Source organism: Notechis scutatus, chromosome 1 (genome assembly GCF_049901735.1).
Source record: "Notechis scutatus isolate UNSWTSFEM ecotype Mainland chromosome 1, rNotScu1.2, whole genome shotgun sequence".
Classification (NCBI taxonomy): domain Eukaryota; kingdom Metazoa; phylum Chordata; class Lepidosauria; order Squamata; family Elapidae; genus Notechis; species Notechis scutatus.
The window spans coordinates 340170189-340190645 of NC_142009.1; the positions used below are offsets into that span (position 1 = coordinate 340170189).

At 38.9% G+C, this 20457-nt stretch overlaps 1 protein-coding gene and 1 long non-coding RNA gene across 2 annotated transcripts in view; one reads left to right on the forward strand and one right to left on the reverse strand.

The window, feature by feature from the left end:
* The window catches only part of LOC148133624 (uncharacterized), a 141787-nt gene that overhangs the window by 75962 nt on the left and 45368 nt on the right, over positions 1–20457 (reverse strand). The window lies entirely within an intron of this gene.
* The window catches only part of LOC148133627 (vomeronasal type-2 receptor 26-like), a 57873-nt gene that overhangs the window by 4806 nt on the left and 32610 nt on the right, over positions 1–20457 (forward strand). Inside the window, exons 4-6 of the mRNA XM_087952292.1 lie at positions 2549–2767; positions 3243–3372; positions 4062–4114. Of these exons, the coding sequence (XP_087808418.1) occupies positions 2549–2767; positions 3243–3372; positions 4062–4114 (402 nt within the window). The remainder of the gene's footprint in view (positions 1–2548; positions 2768–3242; positions 3373–4061; positions 4115–20457) is intronic.

The following is a 20457-nucleotide window of genomic DNA, read 5'->3' on the forward strand; positions in this document are numbered from 1 at the left end:
GTGGACTGCTGCCTTCAGAGATTGTGGGGGCTGGCAGCAGCAATGAGGAGGTTCCCGAGGAGCCTGTGCCAAGTGCACGCGTGAACGCAGGGTTGCTCGCAAGAAAGAGCAGCTACAACAGCACAGGCGACTCGGGAGTAAGGCTGCAAGGTAATGGCCCCTCCTTCAAGAAGATAAAAGGCAGCTGTGCAGAGAACATTCTTTGTAGGAAGCAAAGACGTTTTGAAACTCAGCCTTGTGGACATTACAGTTGGTATTTTAAGACTATTGTACTGAAAACTATTTCTTATCTGTTGTTTTTTGGCAGCCTTGCAAAAATTGGGCAAGGCTCTTTCTTGTCAGAGCTGATTAGTTGGAAGCAGCCTTTTATCTGTGAAGAAATAGAATTCTTAGCTGAACCAATCAAAGGTTGTGCTGCTGCCTTTGTCTTGTGTTTGCGCTCTTGGAACTAGGTTGGGTCAGGACAGTTCAAGTCAAGACAGATCTTATTCAGGCCACAGATCTTTACAGAGGAAGCTCCCCATGTCAATTTCTTGAGTTAAATATCTTTATGGCATCATATCCCTGCATCAAATCTGCATAAAACCAGTGTCAGGGTTCCAGAGATTGCCCTAATTAAATCATGAGCCTCGAGCCAAGCTTCAAAAGGATCCAAAAGATTTATTAGGAGCAACATGTTGGCATTGACCCATATGAAGCCCATTCTGCCAGGGTTGGGATTCAAATTTTTTAACAACCGGTTCTGTGGGCATGGCTTTGGTGCTTTAAATATATATATATATCTTTGGTTATTCAGGTTTCTCTCCCGAATAACCAAAAATCCACATACAAATACCCACAAAAAACTCAGAAAACAAATATATATATATATATTTGATTTTAGTCATTTAAATCCAATAGCCAAAAATCCAAAAATCACCAAGTAATCCAAATAATCCAAAACTGTTTCTTCTTGCTTCTTTTTTCCACTTTCTCTTCCTGGGGTTCTATTATTTTGTTACAAAGTTTCAGTTAGAATGTATCTTTTAGGAATCTTGTTAAGGTTTCACTATAAGTTCCTTTTAGTTCCAGGCAGTCTCCTCATTTTTCCAGCCTTGATTCTTGTGTTATAACCATGCAATTTTCCATTTGACTGAGTTGCTTCTCCATCACACATTCCTTGGGAGGAAATAATTTCTTGTGGCCAGATTTTTATAACTGGTCTGCATCTTAGGAAGGCTCATAAGGCTGCAAGGCTCAGCTCCACTTTGCTCAGCTGTGGCAGCTTCAGAGCCCCCTTGCTCACTCCACCAAATACCCCCCCTTCTTTTAATTCTCCACCTCAATGTCCTTCCACTCTTAGACCCATCCCCTTTGCCCCTCAGTGCTTCCTCGCTGTGGCGTTTGGTTTTCATGGTTTTGTAAGTTGCAAGAACTAGGTACCTGATGAATTAGTAAGATTAGAGGTGACATGATGGCTGTCTTCCAACATCTGAGGGGCTGTCACAGAGAAGAAGGGGTTGACTTCTAATTCAGAGCACTTTAGGGCAGGACAAGAAGTAAGAGATGAAAGATTAAGAGAGAATTAAAGAAACGTTTTCTGACATTCTTAATTAGAAACAAAGAAACTGTCAACTCTGAAGCTGGCCTGTCTGAGGCCATTTTGAAACTTTTATGCTGACATACCAAAGGAGAGCGACAAGGAGGGGAGAATTGAGATAATTGGGGTGTTGTAACCAAAGCAAAATACTTTCTCTTGGGAACCAAGGACATTCCTGCAGGTGCTCGGAAGGAGGGGACAGGAGTTACCCAGCAACTGGACAGTAACATGATTGGACCATGTGACTAATTGTTTTGGGAAAGTGAAAAACATTTACTTTTAATTAGGTGGAAACTTCAGGAATAGTCAGAGTCATTTTTCACCAGCCTGTGCCAATATGATATATCCAAAAAAATTGTTCTTTGAGGAAATTGCCTTCCTTGGAGTTTTGTTTGCTGTGGGTGTGTTACTTGGAACGCTGACAGAAACATAGAAAATGGACAGCAGAAAAAAAACCTAATGGTCCATCAAGTGTGCCCTTTGAGTTTATCTTTTTTATTTCTCTTTAATTTATTTTTTATTATTCTTTACAAATTATTTTTATTTCATTTTAATTTGTTGTTGGATGACGGATATGTGTTTATCTCAAGCATGTTTAAACTCAGATACTGATGATTGACCCACAACCTACACTGGGAGTTGGTTCCAAGCTTCCTCTACTCTTTCTGTGAAGGAATCCTTTCTAACATTATTTCTGAACATCCCTCCTGTCAATTTGAGGGCATGTCCCCCATGCTCCTCATTCTTGCTTAGGATCGAAAATAATGCCTTTTAGAACCTTATTCATACCCTTCATCTATTCAAAGGTTTAAATCATGTCATTGTCTCCTTTTCCCTTCTGTCCTCCAGTTGTCCAGATTCAGGAAAATCTCCTAAGATGGTGACCAGCCCAGAATGATAGCAGCCATTATGTCTCATTTGGGGCTTTCAGCCAATGATTCCAATTTCTGAAGATCTCTTTTCTTTCAGCTTCTTCCCTATTTGAGGAATGTCCAGTTCAACAACAGTGCTTGTGATGAAATCTCCTTCTCAGAAAATGGACTGGGATCTGCTGGTTATGATCTTCTGAACTGGGTTTTCCTCCCCAATTTATCGTTTGTCCCTGTGAAAGTTGGACAAATAGTTCCTGGGGCTCCCCCAGGCCAGGATTTCACCATAAACTCCAATGCAATTGTCTGGTCAAGAAAGGTGAGCTGGAAGGTCAAAGAAATTCAGCAAAAGACTCATTCTCTTCTGGGGATTCAAAACTTCCTCCTTACTGGAAAACAGGTCACTGAATCAGAAATTTGGCAAACATCTGTTTAGAAAAACATGGTTTGCATGTAAAATATTTGACGTTCTGCTTGAAATCCAGGATGCATTTAGAGCAGCCAACACCTGTTTCCATAGATGATTTCCATTCAATTAGATTCCCATGACTGTTTGTTTTAGGAAAGCTGTAGTTCAATTCCCAAGTCTTCTTTTATGTTCCAAATCCCAGTTCCAATCTCTAGAATCTATCAGTGGTGTGGAGTGTCACTGGCTTTAATCCCCCTATAGCATTTCCTGGGTTCCAATAGACCCTTTGTAAACATGTTGACAATGGAAACAAAAATGTACAAATGAATACATGAAACATATTAATTGCTTAGGCCACCTATAGCATTTCTCTTTTCTCTTCTAGAAGGTGCCCTTTGCCAGGTGTGGCATCAAGAGGTGCCAGGCAGGAGAGAGGAAGAGAGTTCCAGAAGGCAAGGAAGTTTGCTGCTACCAATGTGCCCCTTGTCCAGAAGGGACTATTTCTAATCAGACAGGTAGAGCACACTTTCAGTGTAGATCTTCCAAGATGAAGGAAACCATTCAGCAGAAACAACTATGAAGTTTTTAAAATGGATTTGACATTTTTTGAAATATTCATCCTTTGCAGCAGAATCTTGGAGTTGATGGATCTAAATTATCCTCCTAGCCACCATTCCTGCTCCACAGCAATTTAATGCAGGATAGCTTCAGGGCAGAATTCATGGGTTCCCTTTCTAGATTTTCTAGTCCTTCTCTTGCAACCCATCAAGAAAACCCGCAATCAAACTTTCCATGAAGGAGTGGGTTGTGGAGGGTCAAGTTTTAATTTTTATTATTTAAGGCGAGCATCTTCTGTCAGTGCTATCAGTCTCCCAGGAGGTTGATAGACCTGTTGGAGAAAGGGAGATCCACCTAACTTTGTCTTCCTGCCCTTCCCTATAGAAGCAACTAGTCAGAATGAGTCAATCCAAAATCCAAAGTAGAGAACTTGTTTGTCCCAAAGGTGCTTTTTCAAGAGGAAACGGGCCTTTCTGGTTTTTCTTTAAACTTCTTGGATGAGAATTGAAGTCTTCAGAAAAACCAGAAATTCTAATTGCCTCTTGAAAAATCACCTTCAATATTGAATAAATCATTGAATAAATCAATATTGAAGGATGATTTGCCCTTTTTATATACCACCAAATGTAAAGTGACTTTATTTCAGATGCAGCTTTCTGTGATCCCTGCCCAGAAGACCAGTATCCCAACAAGGACAACGTCCAATGCATTGCCAAGAAGCTCCACTTTCTCTCTTATCAAGACACCCTGGGATATGCTTTAGTTTCTCTCACTCTTTCTCTCTCCATGATCACATTGGGAGTCCTGGCAGTTTTCCTTAAACATCGTGACACACCAATCGTCAAGGCCAATAACAGAGATCTTACCTACCTCCTCCTGGTCTCCCTCCTGCTTTGCTTCCTCTCCTCCTTCCTCTTCATTGGTCGACCCAGGAAGCTCACCTGTCTCTTCCGACAAACTGTCTTTGCCATTCTTTTTTTCTCTTGCAGTTTCCTCTGTGTTGGCAAAAACTGTCATGGTGGTTCTGGCCTTCATGGCCACCAAACCAGGGAACAGGTCAAGGAAACTCTTAGGAAAATCACTGACAAATTCCATTGTCATAGCATGTCCCCTGATCCAAGCCGTTCTTTGTGTCACCTGGCTGGTAACCTCCCCTCCATTTCCCAACTTGGACTTCCACTCCTTGACTGGTGAGATCATTTCTGAATGTCAGGAAGGCTCAGCGTCAATGTTTTATGCTGTCCTCGCCTACCTGGGCTTCCTGGCCCTCATCAGTTTCACCGTGGCCTTTCTGGCTAGGAAATTGCCTGACAGTTTTAATGAAGCCAAGTTTATTACTTTCAGCATGCTGGTGTTTTGCAGTGTTTGGATCACCTTCCTCCCCAGCTACCTGAGCACCAAAGGGAAGTCCGTGGTGGCTGTGGAGATCTTCTCCATCTTGGCCTCTGGGACTGGTCTCTTGGCTTGTATCTTTCTCCCCAAATGCTACATTATCCTACTGAGGCCTGATCTGAATCAGAGAGAAAATATAATGAGGCATAAGAATGTCTGATTTATGTGGAAAGTAGTAACTTTTACTTTAAAATGTTTATGATATTGAATAAGTTAACAACACCAATCTAAATTCCTTTTTCTGGGAGGGGATAAAATTCAACATGGACATATCCAAGTCCTTCTTTTTGTGTAGAAAAAATCAAAGGAGGAGATGACCTTGGTCCTTTTCATGGGCTGCAGCTTTAACAACTGAATAAGAGGACGGACATGCGTATGGGTGAGTGCTGGAAACAAAGCATGGAAATATCTTTAGTTTATGGTTCCTCTCTGAGTTTGGCATCCTTCCCAGTGTGTGTTATCTGTGGATGTCCTCCCGCCCTTATCTTGCCTGCTTTTTGTTGCTTTTTCTTTTTCTTGTAACTGTGTGGGAGTTTTTTGTCTTCTGTCAAAGATCTTTGGAGCTTGGAAGCAAAATGAAGGAATAAAAGGGCTTAACCTGTTTTCTGTGACTGTGTTTGTTTTGTATCCCACCCTGGGTCATCACACTAAGATACTGTGTCCGTCCTCGTCTTATTTGACTCAATGGTGAGTGGGTAGGAGAGACCCCACCCTGTACCTTCTTTATGTGAGGTACCACAGGGGTCAGTGCTGTCCCCTCTCCTATTCCACATCTACACAAGACCCCAGAGTAAGCTCATTCATTGTCAGGAGGTGAGAGAAATCAGAATTATTCCATTAAAGAACAGAGCAAATATAACTCCATGTATAGCCTCTGTGTAATCTAAGAAACTATAACAAGATATTAAGTAAGACATTGTGTAAGGATGTTATCTGTAAGGAAATAACAAGGTTATAAATGTCTTAGCACATTCTGGTCAGAAAGCTGTTTGGCAGGTCAAAGAAGATAGTTCGCAGGTCGAGAAATCAGTTGTCATACTAAAATTAATAATGCTGACAATAGTTGGATGTAGCAACTGCTAAGGGGAAGGAGATTACTGGAAATGAATAACTACTGGGATGGAATGCTGGGAAGAGGAACATTGTCCACCCAGAAATCAACCAATAAAAATAAGGGGCATTAATGGGTTGGAGTTTTGAAACCTTAATTAACCATCATGTATTCCTATGTAAAATGTCTCCTGTGTGTCTACCCACATGAGAGTAGGAATCCAGCCTTGGAAAACATTTCAATAAAAAGATCTTATATTGTTCCTATTGATTTCAACCTGAGAAGTTGAATTTTTCACACGAGATGAGGTATCCTTGATATGCTGATGATACTCAATTGTACAACTTTCTTCTGGTAACTTAAGCAGCACTCTACATGTCCTGTCCTGCTGGACACCCTGGTAACCTCCTGCTTGGACTATTACTATTGGGCTGTCCTTAAAGGGTATCCAGAAACTTCAGCTGCTACAAATTGAAGCAGCAACAAATGTTATGCATGTTTCTGGTAGGGCACATTATCGCTCTTCTTGCTAGTTGCATTGATTGGTCTCATCACAGCAGAGTTGGGGACTCTCTTATTATTTTATAAAGGTTTTAAGCAATGATTGCCTTCTTAATTTACAATTTACAAAATGGGGAGGTGATAAGCAACCTGGGAAAGCCAAGGGAAATCATCAAAACCATAAAAAAGTGAAAGTTAGAATATTTTGGATATGTGGTCTTCCAGCTAGGTTCCCTGGAGGAGGGACTGAATCCACGACCATCCACGGTTTCAGTTTGTGCTCACCGCTGGAGGGCCACGATCTACCTATTTGGGGCTGAAGCCACCCCGTAGAGGTGGCGGAGAAAGGGGAGAATGCCAGCTGAGTTGAGGGGAGCCACATTCCCCCTCCTTGCCGAGGCATAAAACTCCTCTCTGAAGGCAGATGCAGAGATGGCCAAAATGGCCCAAAGAGCCCAAAAGGGACAAAAGAGGAAGAGCTTTCCGGACAAGATCATGCAGGAGCAGAGAGAAGAAGAGGACAGCTTGGGTGACTGGGTTAAACAGGATTAACATCTGAATGTAAGGAACCCTGGAGCTAAAATACTTAAGAACTCTTAGGAAAATATTTTTTTTTTTTGAACAAATTTTTATTAATTTTTAAAGACATACAAACATAGAAAAATTCAAGACATAAAAACATAAAAATCTCTTTTCTGAAAGTTGCTTAATCCCGGTCAAAACTCTTGGTACAGACACACATTCAAATTCATATTCATTTTACATACCATTCCATATCTTATTACATTTTCATTTTTCTATATAGCTTCTCCTTTCTTTTAAATTTTCTCAATTTTATTTTATTTATCTCCTCTCAATTCAAATCATAATATTTATTCTTTGTCTGTTCTATTTCCAACTATCCGTTTATCTTTCTTCTTAAAAGAAAAAAAAAAGAAAAACCTTCTCCTGTACACTGATTGGAGTATGACGCCTATGTCTCTTTCCCCTATATTTATAATACTTGATTTAAAATACATAACTTACGTTGGGATTCTGTCTGGTACATTCTAACATTATACAATATCATCAAAGGAGGATTACAATAGGAAGCATTAAAGAGGGAGTGAGAAAAGGGGGAAATGAAGGGGAAATTTCAAAAATCAGAATCAGGAAATAAAGAATATGGGAAATGAACAAGAATTAAAGGGAATAGTTTGATTGATGGACCAGATAATGGCTGAAATTACAACTAAAATAGAGGAGTCTGCATGGTGATAAGGGATTGTATAAATGTTTTAGAAATAAGAAATTATGTAAAAACAGGAAAATATATGTAATTAAAATGGAAGATGAAATGGGAGATTGTTCCTTAATGGAAAGCATGATAACAGCTAGATCAAATAAAAACAACAATATGTAAAATACAATTGAATTATATTAATGTATATTAAGGATTTATAAAATGTGATTGAAATGAATTATGAGAAGGATTGTAAGGGAATTGATACCATTTTTTTCTTTAGGATGAATTTGAATTGATTAATTATTTTCATCCATTTTATTTATTTTTATTTATTTTAAACTTAAAATTGTTTAGAGGTAATTTAAAGGGGAAGTACTGTGCAGAATCTGACTAAAAAGGGATTTATGTTATAATATAATTATTAGATGATGGAAATTATAATTGTTTAATGGGATAATTTAGAAGTAAAATATTTAATGGGATGTGAAAGGGAATCAACTATAAGAAATGAAGGTGACACATTTTAATTGGCAACTATAGGTGAAACTTATGGTGTTAAACTTTGAAATATGGATTGAAATTGTACACAGGACAGATAAAAGTATAAGTATAATTATTTTGAACATTATTTTGAAAATATCCTTGAAAAGGATATGTAATAGATTTAGAAATGAATGAGAGAGTTACAAAATAAGCCTGAGGGAAGTATTTGAGGGGAAAATTAATGAAGAATATTTAAAATAGTGATAAGATATGAAATTGAATATGAAAGATGAATATTTATTTTTATTTTATTTTATTTATTTTGATTTGTCAATCGCTTACAAGATAATAAGTATAAGTATATACATAGTTATGAATACATGAAATGGGTACATATAAGAAAAATAAAAGAAACAATAGGACAGGGACTGTAGGCACATTGGTGCACTTATGCACGCCCCCTACAGACCTCTTAGGAAAGGGGTGAGGTCAATAGTAGACAGTCTAAGGTTAAAGTTTTTGGGGTTTGGGGAAGAAACCACAGAGTCAGGTAGAGCAGGGGTATTCCGCGACCAGGCATTGGAACCACTGGTTGCTGGGCGCCGCCATCTTTTGAAGTTTCGTATTTTCTGCAATTGCTTGCGCCCAGCTGATGCTCGCTTAAAGTTTTGCTGAAGTTGTATTTTCTGTTGAGTTTATCTTGTATGTATCTGTTGTATGCTCATGTATTGTTGTGGTTGAAGCTGCAGTAGTCATTGACAGGTAGGACATTGTAGCAGATAATCTTATGTACTACACTTAGGTCAGATTGAAGGCGGCGTAGTTCTAGGTTGCCTAAGCCCAACATTTCAAGTCTGGTGGTATATGGTATATGAGGAGCTGTATTTGAGAATTGGTCTAGCAAATGTTTTGTATGCTCTAGTTAGCAGTACAATATTACCAGAGAAGAAGCTATGCAAGATTAGGTTAAGAACTCTCAATGCCTTTTTGGTAATGTTGTTACAGTGGGCTCTGGCACTTAGATCATTAGAGATGAGTACTCAGATAACAGATAATCAGAGTTGGAAGGGACCTTGTAGGTCATCTAGTCTAACCCCCCACCCAAGCGGAGACCCTACACCATTTCTGACAAATGGCAGTCCAATCTCTTCTTGAAAGTCTCAAGTGATGGCGCTCCCACAACTTCCGAGGGCAAGCTGTTCCATTGGTTGATTGTTCTCGCTGTCAGAAAATTTCTCCTTGTTTCCAGGTTAAATCTCTCCTTGTTCAGTTTCCATCCATTATTCCTTGTCTGGCCTATAGGAGCTTTAGAAAATGGATTGACCCCCTCCTCCTCTCTGTGACAGCCCCTCAAATATTGGAAGACCGCTATCATGTCTCCCCTGGTCCTTCTCTTTACTAGACTAGCCAAGCCCAGTTCCTGCAACCATTCCTTGTATGTTTTAGCCTCCAGTCCCCTAATCATCCTGGTTGCTCTTCTCTGTACTTTTCTAGAGTCTCAATATCTTTTTATAATGTGGTGAACAAAACTGGATGCAGTACTCTAGGTGTGGTCTTACTAAGGCTTTATAGAGTAGTATTAGTACTTCCTTTGATCTTGACTGTATCCCTCTGTTAATACAATTTAGGATTGCATTGACTTTTTGGGCAGCTGCTGCACTGCTGGCTCATATTTAGCTGGTTGTCCACTAAGACTCCAAGATCCCTCTCACAGTTACTGCTATTGAGCCTGGTTTCACCCAGTCTATATGTGTCCTTTGGGTTTTTCTTGCCCAAGTGTAGGACTTTCCTTTTCTCTACGTTGATTTTCATTTTGTTATATATGGCCCAGTGTTCTAGTCTGTCAAGATCTATCTGGATCTTGGCGTATCTTCTTGGGTGTTAGCTATTCCTGCCAGCTTAGTATCATCTGCAAATTTGGTAAGTTCCCCTTCTATTCCCTCATCTAAGTCATTAATGAAGATATTGAAGAGTACTGGGCCTAAGGGTTGTCTACAAGGTTGTGTCCATCCAGCTTGTATTTTATGTTTTGATTTTTTTTCCCAATGTGAAAGACTGAGCATTTGTTGGTTGAGATTTGAAGTTGCCACTTTGACCATTCTGACACGTAGTTAAGATCTTTTTGAAGGGTAGTGGTGTTGTTGTTGGTGTTAAATAGCTTTACATCATCAGCAATCTCTCCATTCTCTGTAGCTCTTTCCATTCAGTGTTAGCTAGATGAGAGGCTCTGAGCCAAAAACCCTGATTTTTCAAGGTATCTCAGTGAGGACTTCTCATTTCAAGCTCAAGTATCATCCTTTCCCTGGCAATATTCAATTATACAACTATTGATTGACCAAGAAATGCTTTCAAACTTTTGCCCCAGTACCCAAAGCCTATTGAATGGAGAGGAACAATTCTCCATTTTAAACCTTGCTGGGAATACATACTCATAAATGAAACTTGAGTGTGATGTGGGGCCCTGATTGAACTAGGCACACAGGTCTCATAGAGGAACGCCAACAGATGACATGGCACAAGAGTCAAATCAGAATACTGCAAATGCTATTGCTGTTATTTGCTCATCCCACCTTGGAAACTGCCCCACATTGATGAGCTGAATATGATGGGTGGAGGATTTAAACTCTTTCATCTCAAGAAAATGGAATGGTAGTAGACATTTCTACACAGCCACAGGATTCTATGCATATGTCAAGGCTGCCTTTGCCCATTTCTAGGAATGAGAGATCCTTGGCTCCATAGATTTAGAGAAAAGTACTTTTACTAGGAATAAAACTGAAAGGAAGCACTGAGGCAAAGTGTGGGAAAACAGCAACTTGAAACAAACTGCACAACCCCAAACACCCCCCCTGTAGCTAGGCAACCTGAGGCTGTAACATACAAGAGCCAGCAGGAATGGCCTTGAAGGGATAAACAAAATCCAGGCCGTACTTGCAAACTTGCAATGAAAAATTGCTCCCTGATCCTGTCCCACTTTTCTTTTTTTTTTTAAACAAGTTTTATTAATTTTTTTCAAAACACACAAGTCGTCATTATCCATTACATATTTAAACCTTTTTCCATTATAAATTTAACAAGTCAGATAAACTATAATTCTGTTTTAAACCATTTCCATATAAACATACAAAAACCTCTTATCCATTTTCTCTTTCTTTCTCTTTACTCTTATTCCATTTTATTATTATTATTTCATCTATTTCTTTCTGACTTAGTTACCATTATTCTCATTCTATATTTCTGCAAGGTTTCATTAATTCTCCCCCCAAAAAAACATATATACACAACACACAAAACATAAAAAAGATCTTTTTGGAAAGTAACTTGGACCCAGGTATTTCTTTCTTCATGGACTTCAACTGTATTCATACTCATCTTACATATCATTACTTATTTTATTTACCATTCTAAATCTTCTATATTAACTTCTCCCCATATTTCACTCTTTTTAATTCTATCTTAATTAATCATCTTAATTTGAGTCATTATATTTGTATCTTTTGTCCATTCTTTATTGTACCTTTGTCTCATTCCTTATTAAAAAAAAGAAATTTCTCCTGAAATCACTAATCAGAGTATGATGCCTTTCTATCTCCCGACTAAATTAATCAAATTAATCTTTAGAATACCCAATCCGATTTTGCTTGGTACATTCTAACTGAATAATACATCCAAAATAATTAAATACATAGTTAAACAATAGATCTAAATATTAAAAACAAATACTATAATGAAAATTTTATAATAACATCAATCCCATAATCTTATTAAACTCTTTAATTAAAGCTCAATATTCTAAATCTCCCCTCATATTATATTTTAAAACCAATCATTATTAACATTTCAACCTTTTAATCTCTTATCAACTCTTAAGCCATTTAAGTTTTCTATTTCTAATACAATACTACCATATCATCTTATGTACCTTGCAAAATCTCTTTGAAGAAATTATACTTATCCTTTATCCCTAAAAAAATTCCTTTTTCCCATTTAATTTCAAAACTTTGTAGCTTTTCTCCACCTTTTCCTTTCTTTCTTCTCCCAACAAACCTTTCTACCCCCTCTTCTTCTAGCCTCTGCCTTACTGGCTTCCCTTCTCTGTCGTATTCCTCTTCCCTTTTGTTTACCATCCTTATATTGATTTTGCACCTTGTTTTTCCCTTTCTTAAATGTTTTTTTAAATCTTAAGTCCTTTATTTCTCTTCTCTTCCCTCTTCCTTCCCTCTTGGTCGAGTTCTGAGATTTATTAAAGATGGTTTCCTCTCCTTCTTCTTCTTCTGCTGTCTTCATCTGCTGCAATGTTTGTTGATAGTTAATAAGCGCCATTTCTAAAAAAAAGGGAGGCTTCTTTCAAACCAGCTTTACCATTTTTTTGCTTGCTCATAATCTTTTCTCAGTTCCTCAATAGAAGGAGCCATTATAAATCTTTTCTTTTCTTTTCTCTTACAACAGTCAGAATATTCCAAAGGAAAAATAAGACAATCCCAAAGTTATCAGTCAGTCCAAACCAAGACAGAGTTCCCACTCTCTCCTCCTAGGGTAGTATCAATCAGAGAAAAAGAAAGTCCAAATCTGTTTCTTAAAATCTTATTGCAATATATTTTAGTCTTTCAATCCTTAAGGCATCTCCTCCAACAAAGTCTTAGCATACAAATATTTTTTTTTAGTCCTCTCTTTTCCCACTCATCGCTTAAAGCCAGTTTTCACCTAAAAAAATAGATTTCTTAATATTCACTTTTTATTCCGTAGAAAAAGAGGGTAAGCTATCCTTTCAGCACCATTAAACTGCCGCTTTTTTCCTCTTCTCGAAGGTATCATTCAGAAAGTCATACTTTTCAGGAATTTTGTTAAATATGTCTTAGAGTCCTAGGAGCCAAGAAAAACTTTCTCCTTTCAAGCACTTTCTCCACTTCCTCCTGCGTATTCTTACCCGGCTGCCAGCTTCTTTGTGGCGGCCATTACGGACCGCCGCTGCACCGTCCTGGGAAAAGGGGGTTCTGCCGGCCGGGGAGGGGGTCTGCAAAACCCCAAACCCTTCTCCGGATCCCCTACCTTCAGCTGCCCCTGCAGGCAGCCTAGCTCCGCACTCCATCGGGTCGGAGCCCCAAAAACGGCTAGCGGCAGGGGATCGCGCAGCTTCGCAAATCTCTGCCGCCGCGAAGCCGACAAACCGGAAGTCGTGATCCTGTCCCACTTTTCTATGGCAGCTAGCAGCAGGCTAGCTGACATTCAGCACCCCATAACAGAGGCTTTAGCCATACAGAGGAAATTTATGCAAAACACACAGTACATCCCATGAAGAACAGCGATCTCTTCAGGGTGTGTTGGGGTAAGGCAAAGTAAAGAAAAACGTTCCCCTTGCATAAACGCAAGTTGTTTCCGGCTCTAGGGGTGGTGCTCATCTCCGTTACAAAGCTGAGGAGCCAGCGCTGTCCGAAGACGCTCCAGGGTCATGTGCCCGGCAAGACTAAATGCCTTCAAAGGCACACGGAATGCTCTTCCCTTCTCACCAAAGGGATCCCTATTTTTCTACTTGCATTTTTTACATGCTTTCGAACTGCTTAGTTGGCAGAATCTGGGACAAGTAACAGGAGCTCACTCCGTTGTTGGGGTATTTTGTATGAAAAAACCTGGAAGTTTTTAGGTGCCTGGACATATTTACCATCCATCCAGGTAGACTCTATCATCTACTTTAAACTCTTTTGGCTTCACACGTTTTTTGTCAGCTTGTTTCTTATGTGCCTGCCTCACAACTCGCCTTATCCTTGGTTCTGTAGATTTAGAGAAAAGGACTTTTACTAGCAATGAAAGTGAAATCAAGCAGTTCCAGGCAAGCTCTAAGGCAAAGCATGGGAAAACAGCAACTTGAAACAATCTGTATAGCCCAATCCCCTTGTAACTAGGCAGCAGAGATTATCACATACAAGAGCCAGCAAGAATGGCCTTGAATCAAAGCCATAGATGCAAAGCTGCAATGAAACCCTCCATTGATCCCCCGCTTTTCTAAAGCAGCTAGCAGCAGGCTAGCTGACAGCATATATGCTCCAAAGCCCTGATAGTGAACCTAATTCTTTCAAACACTAACATGTTAAAATTTTTCCATTAAAAGGAACAAAATGAGAATATGTCCTCCTTGAAATTATAAACATCTTTAACATCAGGCTTTATTTCCATACAACACACTGAACATTAGTGGGGATAACTGGAAGACATGGAAAACAAAAGGCTGGGTAATAGTTGCAGACAAGAGGTATATTGTGACTAGACACAGCATTTGATGAATAATTATAAAATGGAAACGATCTTCCTTCATTTCATGATATTTTAAAGATGATATTCTAAATATACACAAAACTATAAAAGTGGCATATCCCTGCATAAGTTAGAGATGTTTGTTTCTTATCATATTTTCCCTACAATTAAGATGGGGCCTGAGTAGGATAATGTGGCATTTGGGAAAAAAGATGCAAGCCAAGAGACCAGCCCCAGAGGCCAAGATGGAGAAGATCTCCACAGCCACCACGGACTTCCCTTTGGTGCTCAGGTAGGTGGGAAGGAAACTGATCCAAACACTGCAAAAGACCAGCATGCTGAAAGTAATGAACTTGGCTTCGTTAAAGCTGTCGGGCAATTTCCTAGCCAGAAAGGCCACTGTGAAACTGATGAGGGTCAGGAAACTGAGATAGGCCAGGACAGCGTAAAACATCAAAGTTGAGCCTTCATTACATTCCAAGATGGTCTCTCCTACCAAGGAGTAGAAGTCCATGTTGGGAAATGGAGGATCAGTTACCAACCAGGTGGCACAAAGAATTGCTTGGATCAGGGGACAGGCTAAGTCAATGGAGTTGGTCAGTGGTTTCCCTAAGAGCTTTCTTGTCTTATTCCCTGGTTTGGTGGCCATGAAGGCCAGAACCACCATGACAGTTTTTGCCAACACAGAGGAAACAGCAAGGGAAAAGAGAATGGCAAAGGCAGATTGTCGGAAGAGACAGGTGAGTTTCCTGGGTCGACCAATGAAGAGGAAGGAACACAGGAAGCAAAGCAGGAGGGAGACCAGGAGGATGTGGGTGAGATCTCGGTTGTTGGCCTTCACAATTGGTGTGTCACGGTACTTAAAGAAAATTGTCAGAACTACTATTGTGATCACAGAGAGAGAAAGAGTGAGAGAAACCAAAATGTATCCCAGGGTCTCTTGATAGGAGAGGAAGTGAATCTTCTTGGCAATGCAGTGGTCCTTGTCCTTGTTGGGATATTGGTCTGCTGGGCAGCGATGGAAGTGAGCTGCATCTGAAATAAAGAGTCTTTGTCTAAGTAATTCTACTGTACCTGCCATGAGAAAAATCTCTGTCTCATGTAATGTTTCAGTCATGACTCCTTTCTGCAGAGAGCACCTCAATATAAGATTGACAGAAGGACCCATTACATATAGGGGTGGGATTCCACCAGTATAACAACTGGTTTTGTGATCACATGTTTTGTTCAGAGTGTATCTACTGAATATATTTACTGAAGAAAGCTCCGCATTGGTGACAGAAAGGGCATCCAGCCATTAAACGCTCTGCTAGCTCCATTCAGTTGCCCAGACTCCACCCTGCAAGGGATTTGGGGGCCATTAAATAATGACGATGCTCATATTCTCATCAGAGTGGGACTCTGGGTGGCGTATAATTAATTAATTAATTAAAAAAGAAAGAAATACCTACATGCTAAAACATCTAATAATAATTGTTTTAAAAAACTATAAAGGAGCTCATCAAATAAAAGGCCGTAATGTTCACTGCAGTCAGGACCTCCAAGCCTGATAGTCCTAGGTTCTTTATCCCAGGAAGACCTACAATGGAAGGAAGTTCCGGAGGTTCTTTGTTCTACCTGTCTGATCAGAAATGGTCCCTTCTGGACAAGGGTCACATTGGTAGCAGCAAACCTGCTGGCCCTCTGGAACTCTTCTACTCTCTCCTGCCTGGTACCTCTTCATGCCACACCTGGCAAAGGGCACCTTCTGAAAGTAAACAGAGAAATGTATACGATGACTTAGGTGATGAACAGTCTTCATTGGTTCATTTCCACATTCCTATTTCCATCTTCAGAATGACTTACAGAATACAGAATATTAGAATTGGAAGGGACCTTGGAGGTCTTCTAGTCCAACCTCTCACTCAAACAGAAGACCCTATACCATTTCAGACAAGTGGCTGTCCATTCTTTTCTTAAATGCCTCCAGTGATGAAGCACCCTCTGAAGACAAGCTCTTCAACTGGTTAATTGTTCCCACTGTTAGGAAATTTCTCCTTAATTCCTGGTTGCTTCTCTCTTTGATTAATTTCCACCCATTCTTTCTTGTCTTGCCTTCTGGTGCTTTGGAAAATGAGTTGACTCCCCTCTTCTTTGGGCCAGCTTCTCAAATACTGGAATGCTGTTATTATATCATCCTTAGTCTGTCTTTTCTCTAGACTAGACATACCCAATTCCTGCAACCACTCTTTATATGTATGTTTTACTCTCCAGGCCCTTAATCATCTTAGTTGCCCTCCTATGTACTCTTTGTTGGATAGGGCCCGTTGATCAAGTATGTCAAGATCTTTTTGGACCCTGAGTTTGTCTTCTGGGGTGTTGGCTCTTCCTGCCATCTCAGTGTTGTTAGGGATAACATTGGTTACCTAACTTATTTGGGTAAAATAATATATATAGACTATGATTGTGTGTATCACTTTAAACTGTAAACCAAGTTTTTGGGTGCGGTTGTAAAATCACCATAAGAGGGAGCAAGAGAGCTCACTGTTTGCCTCGGCTTTTATTGTTTTATTAATTATAGTTTAATATCCAGAAAACAATGGCACAAGTCAATTTACAAAGTTTGTCTCTAATATCCAAACTGGATGGAACAAACTATGTTTCATGGTCTATGAAATGCAGCCTACTTCTACGAAGAGAAGGTTTGTGGAATATAATACAAAACCCACCAGAAGTAGATGCATGGGATCCGGAGGATGAGGATGATGCCCAGAAAATACAAGAATATCAATTGAAGAATGAGCAAGCTCTCTGTATAATAGGACTGACACTCTCTGACCAACAGCTTGTCCATATTCGTGGAGAAGAAACAGCTGCGAAATGTTGGGAGAATTTAAAGAAGATTTATGTTCGAGACAGCGTAGGAGCACATATAAATCTTACACGGAAGCTGTTTAGAACACATCTTCAAAAGAATGGAGACATGCTGAATCATATAAACTCTATGAAGAGAATTTTTCAAGAACTGCATGAAAAGGAACTTATCTTCACAGAACTACACCAAGTTTATATCATTTTGTCTTCGTTAGATAAGAGCTACGATGACTACGTAACTTCACTTGAAGTTCTGCCAAAAGATAACCTTACATTAACTGACATTACTGGCAGATTAATTGAAGAAGCCAGGAGAAGTTTTGAAAGGGATCAACTCAGAAGGGAACAACCACAATGTGAAGAAGAGAAAATATCTTCGTCAGCGTATACAATTAGAAAATGTTTTAATTGTGGAGGAAAAGGACATTTGGCTAGATTCTGCAAGAAAGGAAAAAGCCAAAAAGCCAGCCAGAATGCTAAAAGGCATCAAAGGGATAAGAAATGCTTAGAGTTAGCCATGTATAGCAACGAAACTGTGAATAATAATTTATGGGTGGTAGATAGTGGAGCATCGCACTGCATAACGAAAGATAAGAAAAGATTTGTTAAGATGTCCACGAGTTCACAGCAGATATCGTTAGTTAATGGATGGAAACTTAAGGCTAAAGGTGAAGGTATAGCATATTGTTCTTGCATAAAAGAAAATGTAAAAATGTTATAGGTACCACAGCTTAAGTTTAATTTGCTTTCAGTTAGAGTTTTGGTTAAACTAGGTTATGTAATTACCTTTAGGGGAGACAATTGCATAATTGAAAAAGAAGGTAAAAAAGTGACTGCAACTTTAAGAGGTGAATTGTATGTGTTAAATGATAATTTAGAGGTGGCTAACACAGTTTATAATAATGTTGAGTGCATACATCTGTTACACAGAAGTTTAGGGCATATAAATTTTAAAATGCTTAAACAAACAGTAGAACTATCTAAGGGTATAAAACTGAAACCTTGCAGTAAGTATTTGCACTGCAATACTTGTAGTCAAGAGAAAAGCAAGGTGATACCAGCAAATAGAGTTAATGGATTTAAAACAAAGGAGCCTCTAGAGGTAGTATTTGCTGATATTATAGGTCCTAAAAAACCAAGTGTGGGAGGTGCTCGTTACATACTAAGTATAATGGACCATTATTCCAGATATGGTTTCTGTTATCTAATGAAAAGCAAAATGGAAACATATCAGAATTTCTTTAATTGGCTTAAATTCGCTGAAAGAAAAAATAAAAGGAAATTAGTAACTCTTATCACTGATAATGGTATGGAATTTATAAACAATAAATTCCAAAATAGACTGAAGATGGCAGGTGTTGAACATAAAAAGTCTGCACCATATAGGCCACAACATAATGCCTTTATTGAGAGACGAGGCCAAACATTACAAGCAATGGCTTGTACTATGCTGTCAGATTGAGGATTACCTGAAACTTTGTGGGGAGAAGCAATAATGTGTGGTAATGATATATTGAATAATGTTGTTAACTCAACAACTGGTGAATTATCATTCACACGGTGGCATGGCAGAAAACCTGACCTAAGCTACATGCACACATTTGGAGCACCAGCATGGGTGCATATCCCTACACAACTGAGAAAGAAAGGGCAACATAGGGCTAAAAGGTTATTTTTTGTAGGTTATGAATCTAATCATAAATCATACAGATTCTGGGGAAAAGGTACATCTAGAGTTTACTGTAGTGCTAGTGCACAATTCCTGGAACATGTAGGATGGGAAAAACTGGAGCAAGATTCAAGTAAGGAAGTAATTATAGAACCCTACAAAAGACCAGAAAAAATCAGTAATAAGAAGAGTACAATTAAAGAGGAAGTACATGAAGAGCATATAGGACCAGAACAGGAAAAAAAACCAGAACAGGAAGAAATAGATAATCAGGAACAGGTAGAACATGAAAGTCCACCTGTAAGCCCTGTAATACCTAGACGTTCTACACGTGTAACCAGACCACCTGATAGGTATCAAGCAAGTGTAGTTTGCCAAGTTAGTAAAGTTCCAACTAGTGTCAAAGAACTTAGAATGTATCCTGCAAAGGATCAGGAGAATTGGCAAAAGGCAATGGAAAAAGAGTTAAATTCATTAAAGGAAATGAAAGTTTATGAAAATGCCAAATTACCTCCAGGTGAAAAGTCCATTGGCTGCAAATGGATATTTAAGTTAAAAACTGGTAAAAATGGGACTATTACCCATAAGGCTAGGTTGGTAGCTCAAGGATTTAATCAAACTGCATGTGATTATGATGAAGTATTTGCACCAAATTTAAAGGCAATAACCTTGAGAGCAGCTTTAGTGTGGGCAGCTAAGAAAAATTATATTATAAATCATTTAGATGTAGAAACTGCCTATCTGCATGCACCATTGCAGCACACTATATATTTAAGAAAACCAGTAGGTATTAAAGATGATAAAAATAATAATGACTGTTGGAAACTGAAATAGAGTCTCTATGGATTGAAACAATCTGGTTATGAATGGAACCAATATATTGTAAAAGAGTTAAACAATATAGGGTTTAAAGCAGGTTTAGCTGATCCATGTTTATTCAAGAGAGAGACAAATGGCATAGTATCATTATTATTGTTGTTTACAGATGATATTGCTTTAATAACAAAAACTAATAATGAAGCTACTGAGATAATATCATTATTAAGTAAGAGGATAAAATTAAAGCATTTAGGAGAAATAAGACAGTATTTAGGATTGACAATAAACAAAACCAATAGTGGCTTTAAGATATCACAAGAAGATAAAATATACCAATTGCTAAAAATGTATAAAATGGAACTTTGTAAACCGGCAAAAACTCCAATGAGTCAGGAATTTTGTCATACTGATGCTCAAAGTTCAAAATTTGATAAGACTATTTATCAGTCATTAATAGGTAGTTTATCATATATAAGTAATTGGTCAAGGCCAGATATTGCTTATGGCATTAATCAATTGGCGAGATTTAATGCTGAACCAAATGAACGTCACTGGCAAGCGCTAAAGCGTATATTAAGGTGTTGTGGCTCCGGACTTGGATTCAGCTCCTGTGGCTGATATGAGCTCAAGTGAGGAGGACATGGCAGAGAAATATGAGCCAGCATGGCTCAGTGATTGGAATGGTAATCAGAAGGAGGAGATGGACGTGACAAGAGAGGACAGACCTGATTTAGTAGAATGGTCAGGACCTTCGACCTCCTCTGGTTCAGTATCTGATCATCAGCCGGGAATGGCTGACG